Consider the following 14,626-nt stretch of genomic DNA (forward strand, 5'->3'; position numbering starts at 1 on the left):
CTGAGGCAACCTTGAGCGCGTGGATCAACCCGGGAGGCAGCCCGCGAATTAGCTAATGGACCAAGCATATAAGCTATCAAACAGAGTGACAACGCCGGGAATAATTTAAGTTGCTTCCTGTCCTAATCTCTGGGTTGAAGGACGGGCTTTCTGAGTGTGTGCAGACCTGTGCAGTACCGCAGCACTCGCCGTGGGCCAGAAGGATGTATCTTAGATTGGCCAGTTCCGTTTCTAGTCGAGAGATCTCGGCATTCAGTGCCAAGTTCTTTGAACAATGCCCTCCCTGAGAATCTAGTCCCGTTAGCTGGCTAATGTCGCGCTCCTCGCCGGTCATCGTAGGTACGTGCTCACTCGATATAGTCCAAATCGATATCAGTCAGTACAGAGCAATCTTCTCTTATGGACCGCTTACAGATAGTTCAGGGTCGATTTTGCCACCAGCCGACGTCTTACCACAACCTGACAGTCGAGTCGAGGGATTGTGTAGGTGACCTGTTGGGAGGCTGAGGCACTTAAACGACGTTAGAAGGAATTTGCTACTTGCGCTTCCCGAGCGTTCGGAATGTGGAAGGAAACTGGATTAAAATAACGCGGCGAAGCTTTCCTTGACAGGGCCATCATACCCAGTCATATATGCGAAGGAACGGAATCCGTTCGTTCATCCTAGCTTCCGTTGAAAAAAAGGATTTGGCGGTTAGTTGTATCCCTTGAGTTGTGTTGAACCTCCCGGCCGTACCAGGCCCCACATGCCCACCATCTTCTAGGAGGTACATGGGTGGAACCTCGTGATAGAATGGGAACGTGAGCAGTGTGATGTAGCGATTTGTAACTCGAGAGATTGCTGGTACTTCTATCACAGGCTGAAATAGGGGGGCGACAGGTATCTTTTGATTGACGTATTTTAATTGGCTACACCTCCTTGCCGCGACCTGGCGGGAGGTTCAAAACAACTCAAGGGATAGCAACAAATATTCGTCACGTTCTCATCATAGTGATTGGATGAGATATTTTTATCACATCAGTTAAGCATAAATCGAGGCATTCCTCGTTTAAGACATAAGTCAACCACCCACTAGGGCCCTGATCATGAACGGGGGTCAAAATGAATCACGCTTTGAGTTTTCGAGTTAAATGCCTATCGGACGCGCTTAGCTCAATCCAGCACCAGTTCCAGCAGCGGACATGAGAATAAGCTGTCCTAAGTGCATACTTGCACATAATAAACATTGCCATGAGGTATCGATCTCGCCACGAGCTCCCGCACGTTACGGACTTGCTCTTTGAGGTCAATGTGATGCTGATCTTGTGATCCAAAATGAACGCGGCGAGAGGGGGTGATTCAATTTGAATCAAGCTCTTGCCAGCGTTGCAAAAGACGGGGTTTTGGTACAAGACGCTGGCCAAGCTAATTTTATGCACTGGCATGTCCCTCCTCAGAACGTGATTCAATCTGACCCCCGTTCATGATCAGGGCCTTAGTAATACGATGTGGTTTCCAACAAACAAACCCCAAAGAGCGCGGTCTGATCGTGCTGAAGATAGGATACTAAACACTTGGAGAAATCGGCCTCCAAGCAGGTCTGTCAAACAGAGTCAAGCGAGGCTGGAACAAGAAGAATCGGAGAGAGAAGTGGGGTTTTCTTTTGTGGTCAGGATCAAGATGGCGGAAGTGTAAATGGCAAAGCGTATCTAACGGCCCTATGAGACTCGTTCTCCCGGGCGTAATAAAACTGTCAGACAATTGGCTCCACAGGGATCATTGATGGCACCGGTCAATTGATGAGAATTATCTAAGGAGCAATTGTACTATACAAAAGAGAATGACGTTGCTGTCTTATATAGAAGACGGAAATCCGTGTGGAACGGAAATTTTGAGTGGAATTCCGGAAATAATCCGGTGGGCTATGCCGTGTGTGCGACAGGCTGATATGCGACAAAAACCTACTATCGTGCTGGGGGGGCGGGATAGTGGGGAAATTAAGAAGTTACTTTCTGTTTAGGGCTTTAGAACGATTCCTAAAAGTCGCTCGCTAACAGGCGCTCTTGGTAATGACTCTGATTGGCTAGACTGTACATCAGGTCCCGGGTAAGCTACAAAAACACGCACATCAGTCTGGCCGCTAAACTTCCTCGCTATATTGCGTATCAAATATATCAAACGGCATTTCAAATCCGGAATTTTGTATTTGTTCGATTTGAAATAACATTTTGGCTTATTTGATTGATTGATTTGGCAGTTTGTTTGATTGTATTTGATTTGTGGGCAGCGCCGGAAAAAAAGGTACCCGGGTCGGGCCATTTGGGTGTATATGGCGACTGCGATCTTCTTTGAGAAAGCTACTGCCATCGTAGGCGTTGATAACATGTATCTCTTTTAGAATTGGCGGGGGATTCATTGGTAGCTTCAAAATAATTTGTATGGTGTTTTGGCAGGAATTGCTTCATTGAACTAACTTTCCGTACCCCGCTTGTACTGTCATCATGACCGGGGTCATGTGGGGCAGGTACGGAGCGGAGGGCCTTGGGCACTGACGAGATGAGGCTTCGCCCTCCAGGGCGTAATAAATTTGTTGAAATATAAGACCCAACAGGCTCCTAGGTCCTAACCCCTTTTGTTTTAACAAAATTCCCTTCCCTGCTTTGACTATGGAATCACCCGCCTCACAGCAAGCGAGCGCAATGGCACCCAGCGAAAGCAGCGTTGACCAGCCCAGCATCAAGCGTCGACGAATCACACAAGCATGCGACTACTGCCACCAGCGCAGCATCCGATGCCGGACGTCAGGCGACGACCAGAGCTGCCAGAATTGCAAGGACTTTGGTCAGGAATGTACATATGACCGGAAGCCTCGTCGACGTGGAGTGAAGCCGCGGCGCGACAGCCCCGCCTTCGGTGGCGGTAATGTAGGACAAGCTTCCTCCTGTGCCCCTGACGCGGTTGCTTCGAGAGCGGTCCAACCAGAAGTCAGTCAAGGGCCAGGTTTAGACGTCCCTCCAGGCAACCATCCCTTCGCTACGGACAAGACTCCATGGAAAGCACCCGACATCGCTAGCCAAGCCATTGTCGTGGATCTTGTCGAGATCTACTTCGAGGTTGTGTACCCTATCTTCCCTTTTTTTCATCAGCCGTCCTTCATACGACGCATCTCGCGAGCTGAGTACACAACCAGTAAGACTCTCTTTGCGGTTACTATGGCCATGTGTGCTCTAGTGAGCAGTCGCGTGCGAGATGGGTCGGTAACGAATCCAAAATGGGATTTACAGCCGTTGCGCCAACTCGAGCCAGAGTCGTTCTATACCGAGGCAAAGCAGCAATTACTTGCCCTCACGACTGCCTCGGACATCAACGCCATTCGAGCGCACGCAATTCTGGCCATCGCGGCCATCCAGAATGGGAGGATACGAGACATGCACCAGCACTTGGGGACATATCATACGCTGGTGGCAATGGACGGGCTACACGATGAGTCAAATTGGCCCTGCGATGTTGGAATCGTGGAGCGAGAGGAAAGGAGAAGACTGGTCAGACATCCTCCAGCCTCTGTTTGCACATGAAACCATGCTGACCTACAGCCTCAAGTTCTGGTCCATCTACACGCTGGACATTTATTCTTCTGTAGTCTGGGGAGGCATTATCCGGTGCAGAGAACGCCAGTCCAACGTGGCTTACCCTATCGAAGTCGACGATGAACTGATCGATGACCATGGTATTGTGGGACACGATCCAGAACCGAGCGAGGAAAGCCCTTCACTCAGAAACTACGGCAGCAGCATCCAAGCCAACAGCTGGTTGTCTGGATGGAACTTCATTACAGACTTGTATCGTGTCCTTGAGCACGCCCTGTCCCGGTTCCGAGGCCATCGATATCGTGCTACCCGGAGCACGTTCTTGCATGACATCTTTGAGGATTACCCGACTGTCACTGAGGCCTCGGTTCAGGATCGAGTTCTTCAGATGTACGTCAATCTGCCAAGTTGCTTCAAGGAGACGCCCGAGATGACATACAATGCGAAGAGAGATCGGTTCGGATTTCAAGCTGCCAATATCACGGCCACCTTCCAACTTCTGCGGATTATTCTGTTTGCTGCAGGCGGGGCCAGTATCGAACAACGCTGCCAGATTGCTAGTGAAGTTATCGAGGCCTTTCTATCAGTACCCATTTCTTATCTTCTTTCCATAAGTACTCCGCTGCTTCATCACCTCGGTGGCATAGGCACGATCCTCGGGTCCGTGCTAGAGGAGCCATTGGGTGAGACCGATTACAACCGGGTGCGAGGAGTGATGCTTGCTCTCGCCCAGCTTCTGGAGAGCTTGGAGGTTATTCATCGCAACGCGAGTGCCAGCGAGAAGCTCCGATCCCAGGTGTTGCAAATTGACGAATACATGGCCCGGCAAAGACAAGTTTCCACTTCAGAGGTGGACCCCACCGTGCACGAAGGGGTTCTACAGCGACCAGCACTTCAAGATATGGAGAATGGTAATTATGAGCAGCTAATTCCGGAAATATCCGACAACTGGATGCTGCAGGTCCCTGTTGACCTTTTAGGAGACTTAACATGGAATTTTGATCTAGGCTAAGGGACTCTTGAAACGCGATTGTACACCAGGGGAGACTGCCAAGCCCCAAAGGGACTGTATCTCAGTATATGACTCAGACCGAAATCATATCCTGCTGCTTAGCTCGCCCAACTTCATGATCTTCTGGGTCTTTCCCGGCACTGTTTCTGTGTCGAACATAGCCATCCGCCTCATCAAGCAAGACTCTCGAAGCCACGGCAATATCCCCATCAGCTTCACCCACTCGGCGATGATAATCTTTCATGTTCTCACTCACGAGGAGACTGTCGCTCGTGAACAGGAGATTGATCTCTTCCAGGGACCGCTTTGCAACCTCGGGAAAGAGGAACCACACGATGGGCATTGCAACAATGTTCATGGCCCCGAAGAAGATGTAGGTCCCGTAGCCAAGGTTCCTCAGCATGATAGGAATCACGAATTGAGTCATGCCGCATCCACATGCCCAGCCAACGATGGTGAAGCTGTACCCTTTGGCTCGAATTTCCTGGGGCCAGATTTCTGTTCCGTAGATCCAGCAGGGAACAATATTGAACATGGTAAAGAACCTATGCAAGTCAGCAAAACATGCCTCTTGTTGAACTCTGTCTCGTCCACCGAAGTCACATACCAGAGATAAACAAAGACAAAAGATGCCGCAGCAGTCCCGAGTTGGGTTGACTTATTGATATCAGTAGCGGCAGCGTCCTGAGAGGTCTTGATAAACGCGGCCACCAGGAACAACGAAATGCCTTGCGTAATGAAGGAAATCATCAGAGATTTGATCCGTCCAATACGATCAATGACAAGAGACGCAGCCGCGGTTCCTGGCACGCCAAGCGTGTTCACGAGGCCAGCCAACCATAGCGATTTGTACGAGTCGAAGCCAGCCAGGCTGAACAAGGTGCCAGCCCAGGCGGCTATAGCCAGGATTCCAGTCCACTGCTGGATCCACTGGAGGGCGAAACCCATGAGGGCTCGGCGACCCAGATGAAGCTTGCCGGAATATCGTCCACCAAGAATGATGTTAACGAGGTTGTTGCGCTTCTCGTGGGTTGCCTCGACGATGGCGTCAAGCTGTCCGAGCTCGGCAATAATCTTGGGGTCGTCTGGGGTTAGGTCACCTCGAAGTTTGCAGAGGATATCCATGGCTTCGCTCCGCTTTCCATGGGCCATAAGCCAGCTAATGGGTGTTAGTAATCAACTTGTTGCGAGGTCAACTTCAAGAAGGTCTTGGGCTTACCGTGGGGACTCGGGTAGCAATGGAAGGGCGGCATCGACGATAAGCAATGGAATGACCATCCACGCTAGAGGAAACCGCCATCGAAACTCGATATCCGTATTTCGGATGCCAAAGTTGAGCCAGTACGCAATGACGATGCCGAGATAGTTGGCAACAAAGACCAAAGAGAAGCTAGAGCCGCGGTTGTGGGCTTCAGAGAGCTCGCTCACCCAGGGGGGAACGATGGCATTGACGAAGCCAATACCTAGACCGGCGATGACTCGAGCACAGATGAACATGTCTGAGTTGGCGCTTGCGGCCATCAGAGCCGCTCCTAGGATTCCAAAGAGGGTTCCAACGAGGACGCCGCCTTTCCGGCCGATCTTGTCGCCGACCCATCCTATGATATTTAGCATAACCGCTTGCTTCCCAGTAAAGGCAATTTCTATACACACCTCCGATGAAAGATCCCCACATGCCTCCAAAATAATATGCGGCCGCCAGGCCGCCTTGCTTGGTTGAGTTGGTCACGACACCATCCGAGCCAATGTCGGCCATAGCGATGAAGCCGGGAGTTTCGCTGATAGTGCCCAAAACGCCTTGGTTATAACCTGCCCATTGTTATTAAGCATTGAATTCTGAATACCAAACTCTGAGGCTCACCTTCAAAGATCAAGGCCGTCGCCGCGACAACATTGGTCAGGAAGAGCAAGGCCTTCCCTGGCACATGCCTCCAGATTTGAATGTTGATCATGGCAATATGAGGGCAATGCTCGCAGGAAAACAGTCGGTCGGAGACTTGTACTTTAGTAATTGTATGTGACGAGCCGAATATTGCGATACTTGCTTCGAGTATTGATTGCTGGAGTGGGATGCGGAGGGGATTTTATATCCTTATCGTCATAATTATGTGGCGGTTGAACCAATGATGAAGGTAAGAAGCCAAGGCGCTAACTTATACTAGGAAGTAAAAAAGTGACCCCCCTATTACCCCAGGCTAGGTTGATTTACGGGGAATGTTGGAGAAGGTTGTGGAGGCGGACAGGTAAGGATTGCGGGTTGAATCTGTTGCATATGCCTCTACCCAGATTGTCACACGAAGTGCAACACAAGAGTCAGAGTGGTGTTACAGATCTGTTGCAGGTCCGACAGGTCTCGTATCACAGCCTCGTCTCGTCGAATATAATGAGGACGAGGAAGGACGAAGACGAAGGGAGAGAGTTGAATCAATCACTAATCTATTCTCCGTCTCAAGATTATCATTCATCTTGACTTACCACCCTCGTATCCGACAGAATCTCGTCGTCTGACCTGCCTGGATTGTGGGGCTTGTAAAACGCCTGAGCGCTTAAACGCTTAAACGCCTAAATCTGCACCATTCTGGATGATGGTTGTCGGTACGAGAGTACATAACAATGCCATCTCTGTTGGCAAACAATAAACCCATTTAAGCGTTTAGACGCTCTGCTTTTCTACCTTTTAAGCGACACGGATCGGAACTAAGTTGGATTGTCGATCCTTTATATCTGGAGTGAACGCCAGCTCTATGTCGTATGCATCACACATAATCCATTGCTTCTTCAATTACTCAAGATACCTACTTACTTACTCTCAACCCATATCCATTACATTTTCATTACCATCCACCTTGTTCAAAATGGTCTCCATTAACGGTCTTGCGGGCGATGATTCATCTAAGCCCCTGGACATAACCGTCCTTGGTTTGAACTCAGGCACCTCGATGGATGGGATCGACTGTGCTCTATGCCGATTTCAGCAACACTCACCAGATGGACCAATGAACTTTGAACTCCTCCAATACGACGAGATCCCTTTGGAGCAGACCATCAAGCAGCGGGTGATGCGCATGATCCTGCACAATACTACAACGCCAGAGGAGTTATCCGAAGTCAATGTACTACTTGGAGGGACATTTGCAGATGCCGTCAAGGTTTTCTGCGAGAGACATGGCGTCTCGATGTCCTCTATCGATGTGATCGGTTCACATGGCCAGACAATCTGGCTACTCAGCATGCCTGAGGCAGGTCAAACAAAATCTGCGTTGACCATGGCTGAAGGCAGTATCCTTGCAGCTCGAACCGGAATTACCACCGTCACCGATTTCCGAGTTTCCGATCAAGCGGCAGGGCGTCAAGGAGCTCCCTTGATTGCATTCTTCGATTCCCTGCTCCTACACCACCCTACCAAGCTTCGGGCTTGTCAGAACATCGGTGGCATTGCTAATGTCTGCTTCATCCCGCCTGACGTTGATGGTAGTCTCAACAAGGACTTCTTTGACTTCGACACTGGACCTGGAAACGTCTTCATCGATGCCGCGGTACGATACTTTACCAATGGAGAGAGGGAGTATGACAAAGATGGCGAGATGGGCAAGGCGGGCACGGTAGATCAGGACATGGTGGCTGAGTTTCTGCAGACGCACCCATACTTCTCCCTCGCTCCGCCCAAGACGACCGGAAGAGAAACCTTTCGCGACACAATCGCGCATGGTCTTATCAAGCGTGGCCTTGAGAAGGGTTTGTCCCCCAATGACATCGTCGCTACTATCACGCGCATTACCGCCCAAGCCATCGTGGAGCACTACAAGCGCTACATGCCAACGCAGTTTGGCCCGCTCGAAGAAATCTACATGTGCGGCGGCGGGTCTAAGAACCCAAATATTACAGGCTATATGCAGGAAGCCTTTCCGGATACTAGGATCGCCATGCTCGATGAAGCTGGTATCCCCTCAGATGCCAAGGAAGCCATCACGTTTGCTTGGCAGGGGATGGAGGCTATAGTGGGGAGAAGTATTCCCGTGCCCTCGCGAGTAGAGACGAGAAGGGAGTATGTCCTAGGCAAGGTCAGTCCGGGTCAGAACTATAGGAGGGTTCTGAAGAGAGGACTGGATTTTGGGGCTGGAATGGAGTATCTGCCCCCTGTAACGGAGTTGGTCAACTATATTGGGGATAAAGGCGTGGTCAAGAGCCAGTGAAACATCTATAATAAGGATATGTGGAAAACACAAAGATATAAAGAACTTGTGATTCTTAAGGCAGTACGCTTCTTTTTCTACTCAATAACTCAAGTCGGGAACAGACCCTGGTTAAGGTTTTGGACTAATCACGGAGCCGGAAATTCTACACAGGAGAGGCAAACCGGTCGCGGTTTGCGCAAAACAGCCTTGAGGAACGAAGCTTGAAGTGATCGATTTCAATTCTCTTAAACTTGGTTTCGAAATCCGAGGTTGTATTAGACATACAGGTTTTTAGCCTCGGGCATTGACAACCAGATAAAGTAGCGGTCGATCAATGTGGCTTGCAGTAGGCTAAAACAAGCGTGTGTTGGGCCACACGAGAGGGCGATTATTTCAACTGCGACGTCGTCCCGTGTCTCACCCTGTATTGTCTCATTGGGGAAGCAATCAAGGATTGTGAAAAAAAAAAAAAAGGGGGGGGGGGGGGGCAAGGGAGAAATGAGGGGTTGCTAAGACCATCTCATCGTCAAACAATGATCAGTATCAGTATCAGTATTTATTACGCCCGGGAGAACGGATCTCATAGGGCCGGTGGCTACACTAAGCTATCTTCACTTCCCCGGCTATTCGTCCGGACCACCTAAGAGAGCCCCACTCTTCTTGCCAGCTTGCATGACTCTGCTTGACAGGCCTGCTTGAAGGCCGATTTCTCCAAGTGTTCAGCATCCTATCCCCAGCAGCTGAAGCATGGTCTGTCAACTTGAGGCTGTTCAATGTTAGTAGTCAGCTGTGGTGTTAGTGTTTAGCATGTTCTGTTTCCCTTTGCACCTCGGTCTTCCCGCCAGTCATGTTAATGGAACACATCGAACTTTGTTTCCTGGCCAATCTTGCTGACATATACTTGCACAGTGCGCTCCCAACCCCTTGTCCGAGTTATTTCCTGAAAGAATCCCAAAGTCGACAACTTATCAATCAGCCTCCGCCTGTTCTGCTTTTACTAGAGCCTTTTGCAGATCAACGCGTGCCATCAGTTGACCTACCCAGAGCTGCTGCGTCAGAGGTCCTTGACTTCGCCTTCGATACGAACCTGCACCGCACACAACGGCAATCCGGGGAATCACAAGGTAAGGTCTGCATCGACTACTCCGGGGCCGGAGGCTACCCTAACACCACTGTCAACTCTCCGGGCATCCAATCGGGTGATTCTTTGCGCCGCAGGAATTCCTAGTTGAGATCTGGACCGATTGACGAGACATGTACAAAATGCCGAAATGCACAAGAGCGTAGGTGAAAGAACCTTGACGAAGTTGAGACTCCCCTCTTCGGGACGCTGTCGGACCACGAACTTGGCTTTGGAGCCCGTGTTAACGGTAAATTCAGAACCGAAGACACCTATAGCTTCTCCATGATCTTAAGTCGTAAGCCCCATGGCGCAGTCTGTCTGCTCGCTCTTGTGCAAACATGAATGGGATCTAGTAGGACAACACAGGCCTCAATGGACAACGTGTTCAAAGGTGAACAAGCCAACAGCTGGCTCAACGCAGAGGGAGAATGTGAGCTAGCCTCTTCCATCGGAGGCCTCGGCGAGGTTGACTTTGACAACGCCAATAGGGGTAACCCAGCCTACACCAAAGTCAAGCCCACCAAACCCGAGAGGCACATGGTGAACCCGTCTGGAAACACTAGAATGACTTTCCAGCCGCAGGGGAAAGTCAACTCCAGGGGCGACGGTGGCAGGTTTGCGCGGAGCACTTACTTCAAATCCGGTCTCACGGTCGACCCAGGCTTGTTCGCTGCCCTTCGCCTGTTCGAGGTTCCCATTTTCGATAGATGCGCTCTTGTGGTATAGTGAAGGTTCGCTGAATGGAACAGAAATCGATGAACTACAGCGCGTTCACGGAATGGGCCTTCTTTCCCTCCTCAGACCTTGCCCCTGCGGCGTGCTCGAACATTACCGTCACCGTAGGTCCCTCCCAGCCTCGTTCAGCTTGCTTCATTGGTTCCCACTTAACCCAGCCCCATCGTCCCTGGACTTGGCCGGTGGTCGTCGATTCCTCATCCCTCGGCCACGCTTGCGGATGAACACATCTTGATCATCATCATCATCATCGCCGTCGTCCATGTGGCTGCGAGACATGGCATTTCCCCCAAACCCACCGCTGTGGTCGATATCTTCTAAACTGTCGTCAGTATCCATGGCCTGCGTCCTTGACAAGCCAAGTGCCGTCACCACTGGTTGTGTCACTTCGGGAGACTCAGTACGAGGCCGATCTGGTGTCATGGCAACTGATTGCTCGGGCATCGGGGTGGGAGCGGGCTTGGACGCCCTGTGCGGATACTTTCTAGGCCTTCCACTGCCGGGTCTGGCTCCGCCCCGTTTTCCCCGTGTCTTGGGCTCTCGAGACTTGCCGATATGCTCGGCCATTGCTGACTTTAGAGGCTGACGTGCTCGTTTTCGAAGCCTGTCCGAACCCTTCCCTAACGCAAAGTCCGAGTCAGTTGCTGACGGAGACCCGGCGCAAGACCCAGCCGCATCTGTTGCCGTTGGATGATACTCGTCCTCCTCAGAGTCATCCTGTACCTCTCGCTTCCGCTTTCGCGGTAGTTTAGGTATGAATTCAGGCGACTCGTACATTTCCGAGTCATCGTCTTCAAGGACTTGACGCAAGGCCTTCTTGCCCTTGCCAGAATTCTTTTTGTCAGACTTGGGAGCTTTTCTTGCTACTCCCTGTCCATTATCGGCGCTATTTGGACGGCGTGTCCGCTTCTTGGCCTCGTCAGACATCTCTCCCGCCTTATGGTCGAGCAGCTTCTTGGTCAGATTGGGGAAGTTCTTGCCATAATTGAAGAAGAGTTCCTCGCCAGCCTGAATGTCACGCGTCGCAGTGAATTTGATCCGGTATTCGCCATTGACGTAAAGAATTCGAGGCGTGATGTTGCAGCCACGCTTGTCGCCGTCTGACTTCTCCGACGCATGGTTAATATAGCGGCTCAGGTTGCCATACATAGCCGCGTCTACCCAAATGCCTTCATTTTCGAGAAGCGTGAAGACGTACGAGATATTGGATTCTTCATCGAATACATCACCGCGTCTGGCCTCTCTCCGGACGCCTTCGTCATGGGTGATGAGTTCTCCGACATACTCGATGATGAAATCACCCTGTGCGATAAATTCAGCTGCGAAAAGCCCGTAGCCAACTCCCTCTAGCTGGCTTTGGCCTAACGCGAGAGCCCTGGTAAGACCACGCTGTAAAGAACAGTTCTGGCAGCCAGTCGCGTGGAGGAGTTCATCCTCGGCATTTTCAGGATCAGCCCTCTCCAGAACACCACAGGTACCGCAGAGATCCGGATCGCACTCGCGGTTCAGCTGCACACAAACACATGATCTATCCTTTTGTTTCGAAAGACAAGTTTTGCCTTGCGAATGGCAGGCGCAGCCAGTGAATTTGTACGCGCAATTCTCCACCGTGCATCCGCAGTACTTCTCACATAAATATCCGTACTGGACGCAAATGCAATTTTCCAGGGTACATGGTCCTTCGTGAGAGCAGGGCTCAATCAGCTCACGCTGTTGATGCTCCTGGCTGCGTGTGCGATTTTCCCAGTCGCCAATGAGCGCCTTTTTGAAGCGATCATACCATGAAACCGTCCTAATTGGCATCTTCCTGACTGGCTCAGGCGGAGGCAGTCTGATACCGAGGTGTTCATACTCATGGAAAACATCGCGACAGTCGCGGTCGAGAAGGTGGGCCACAATGCAGAAGGGATCCGTTTTGACGCGACTGTGGTCGGCTGTCGCAACCGTGGATCGCATAACGATGTGCTCTTCCGGCGTCCAAGGCCGCTGCGCAGAGTTTACCGCGGAAGTGGTCGATGTTTGGTAGCAGTTGCGTTTGCAGGGGTTAAGAGGATGCCCGTTGGTGATGTTGGCCCTGTCGGGCAGAATGCGTCTTCTTCGCTTGAGGGTATCTGAGAGGCGAGGAAGCATCGAAAGGTTTCGTTTGCAGTTGGAAGCATCATACTCTCCATGCTCGCAGGAATGACTGAAGCAGATGAGACAGCCAAGAATACAATAAGTTCCCAGATGGAATTCGGCAGCCTCGAATTCGTCCTCGTATTGAGAGTCAGAGCCATCCTTGGCCGTCTGTTTGGTATCCATGATGCTGTCGACAGACTCATCGAGTAAGAGGACGTCTCGGAGCGTAATCTGCTTCGTCGCAGGCTGGTTTTGGTGGAATACACGATAAAATGCTTCCGTGAACATTTCGGCAGCCCTGCTGGCCTCGGGGTAGGTAGTGGACTCGGCTTGGCGATGGGAATTGAGGATGTCGGACTTCTGTCGGGGCGTGATTGCATTATCGGGTGCGCGACTTGCCATGTACCGGATCAGGGTTGATTTATCGCAACCGGGAAGCCTGAGCCTGTCCAGCCAGTTTTCAAGGTAGAGCGAGACAGTCGAGGCGAATTCCGAGCGGACAGTTACGCGCACTTTTTCCTCGCGACTCATTGGCTTAAATCCGGATTTGCGGTCAATGTCCTCCAGCTCCTGCAACCAAACGTTGTACTTTGACTCCTCAGAACTCTCAAGGTCCCTCAGGTGGGGAACAAATGTCAGCATCGTATTTGGAGTGAGGATGCTCTTTTTGATTTCCACGTGGTGAAAGCGATACCGGGGAACGCGCTCTTCGTCGGTCTGGATGCGCATAACCTCATAGCGATCCTCACGTTTGTTGTTCTTGGGGTTGAAGTGTTCCTGTTTTTTTATGTTAGTATCGATTTTATCAAAGTATATGGGGTCGACTACTTTGAATTTGACTCTCATCGTTTCAGCCTCGTCGCTTGCCGCAGGATTGCTGCTGAGGCCGGCAAAGAGATCGTTGCCAGTGAGAACACGGCGCTCCGTAGTCTTGGTGGATTCGATGATGTAGGACGTCATGCGTGCATGTCCGTCTTTGATATCTTGGCGAAATGTGGTTAAAGCTTGTACGATGCGAGAGATATCCCATTCCGGCTTTCGCAGGGTTTGATACTTGGAGCTTATAGCTTTGGCATTTTTAGTTGCTTTGGGGGAATGATACTCCAAAGTCGGCGTCACCTGTCGATGCCCCAGGTCGGGGGATCGCACGCCAAATAACCTCGGCATGTCTTGGGCATCATCCCATTCATCATTTGACGTGGTTGCCTTTTGCGCTGGCCTAAACGTCGGTTGCGACGGGTGAGGTGGCTCAAATGAATGAAAGCTGGATTGGCCTTGGCCAGGTCGTTTCTGAGGCGGACTGACGGACGCGCAGCCGGTCCCACTAGCGGGGTTGTGCAGAACAAATCGGGCATTAGTCGTCTCGAAACGAGCCGGCTGTGGCGATGGTGATGGTCGTGGAAGAGGAGAATTATCCCCAGGATTGCTTGGATTGTCCAGGGTCATGTTGGTTACCTTGAGTTGTGTGGGAGGATGAGCGGGACCAGGAGCAGGAACTGCACCCGGAATTGGGCCTGGAGCCATGGCTGCGACTAACTTTGTCACAGTTTTCTAGGATTGTCCCTCTCCTTCAGTCACGGCTGCCTGCACCATTCCGCAATGAAAACGGTCTCGTGCTAGACGATAAAGTGAAAGGAAGGGCGACGCAGACTGCGAGTTTGCCCTGTCAGTCGGAAGGAGGTTTGCCTGGGTTGGGTCCTGAGAACCTAAATGAAAGACGCGCGTGGCCAACAGAAGGCGCAGGTCCTGACTGAAAAGCGAGCTGGCGCGGTTAAAGACACGAGTGAACCCACTGATCCAGTGAATGTTTCGCAAATAATCCCTCATGCGACGAGCCAACGATGCCGGCCGATCTAGTTTGCGCGTCAGACTTTTGAAAGTGGCGATGTTTGATTG

At 51.2% G+C, this 14,626-nt stretch overlaps 5 protein-coding genes across 5 annotated transcripts; 3 read left to right on the forward strand and 2 right to left on the reverse strand.

Annotated features, from left to right (window-relative positions):
• Positions 1 to 2,646: 2,646 nt before the first annotated feature.
• MRS44_013411 (uncharacterized protein) lies at positions 2,647 to 4,579 on the forward strand (the record flags this gene model as incomplete). Its single annotated transcript, XM_065616885.1, has 2 exons — positions 2,647 to 3,522; positions 3,581 to 4,579. 2 exons carry the CDS (start codon positions 2,647 to 2,649, stop codon positions 4,577 to 4,579), a joined length of 1,875 nt encoding a protein of 624 aa, XP_065472957.1.
• Positions 4,580 to 4,652: 73 nt separating this feature from the next.
• MRS44_013412 (uncharacterized protein) lies at positions 4,653 to 6,531 on the reverse strand (the record flags this gene model as incomplete). Its single annotated transcript, XM_065616886.1, has 5 exons — positions 4,653 to 5,124; positions 5,187 to 5,738; positions 5,799 to 6,177; positions 6,233 to 6,388; positions 6,441 to 6,531. The coding sequence occupies 5 exons, from the start codon at positions 6,529 to 6,531 to the stop codon at positions 4,653 to 4,655; spliced, it is 1,650 nt and encodes a 549-aa protein (XP_065472958.1).
• A 903-nt stretch (positions 6,532 to 7,434) lies between these two features.
• On the forward strand, positions 7,435 to 8,772 carry MRS44_013413 (uncharacterized protein; the record flags this gene model as incomplete). The annotated part of the gene is made up of 1 exon (XM_065616887.1): positions 7,435 to 8,772. One exon carries the CDS (start codon positions 7,435 to 7,437, stop codon positions 8,770 to 8,772), a length of 1,338 nt encoding a protein of 445 aa, XP_065472959.1.
• A 1,477-nt stretch (positions 8,773 to 10,249) lies between these two features.
• On the forward strand, positions 10,250 to 10,603 carry MRS44_013414 (uncharacterized protein; the record flags this gene model as incomplete). Its single annotated transcript, XM_065616888.1, has 1 exon — positions 10,250 to 10,603. One exon carries the CDS (start codon positions 10,250 to 10,252, stop codon positions 10,601 to 10,603), a length of 354 nt encoding a protein of 117 aa, XP_065472960.1.
• Positions 10,604 to 10,747: 144 nt separating this feature from the next.
• Positions 10,748 to 14,254, reverse strand: MRS44_013415 (uncharacterized protein; the record flags this gene model as incomplete). Its single annotated transcript, XM_065616889.1, has 1 exon — positions 10,748 to 14,254. The coding sequence occupies one exon, from the start codon at positions 14,252 to 14,254 to the stop codon at positions 10,748 to 10,750; it is 3,507 nt and encodes a 1,168-aa protein (XP_065472961.1).
• Between the last annotated feature and the right edge of the window lie 372 nt (positions 14,255 to 14,626).

The sequence above is a fragment of the Fusarium solani genome (genome assembly GCF_023522795.1).
Source record: "Fusarium solani strain SB1 chromosome Unknown bctg00000009, whole genome shotgun sequence".
Lineage (NCBI taxonomy): Eukaryota > Fungi > Ascomycota > Sordariomycetes > Hypocreales > Nectriaceae > Fusarium > Fusarium solani.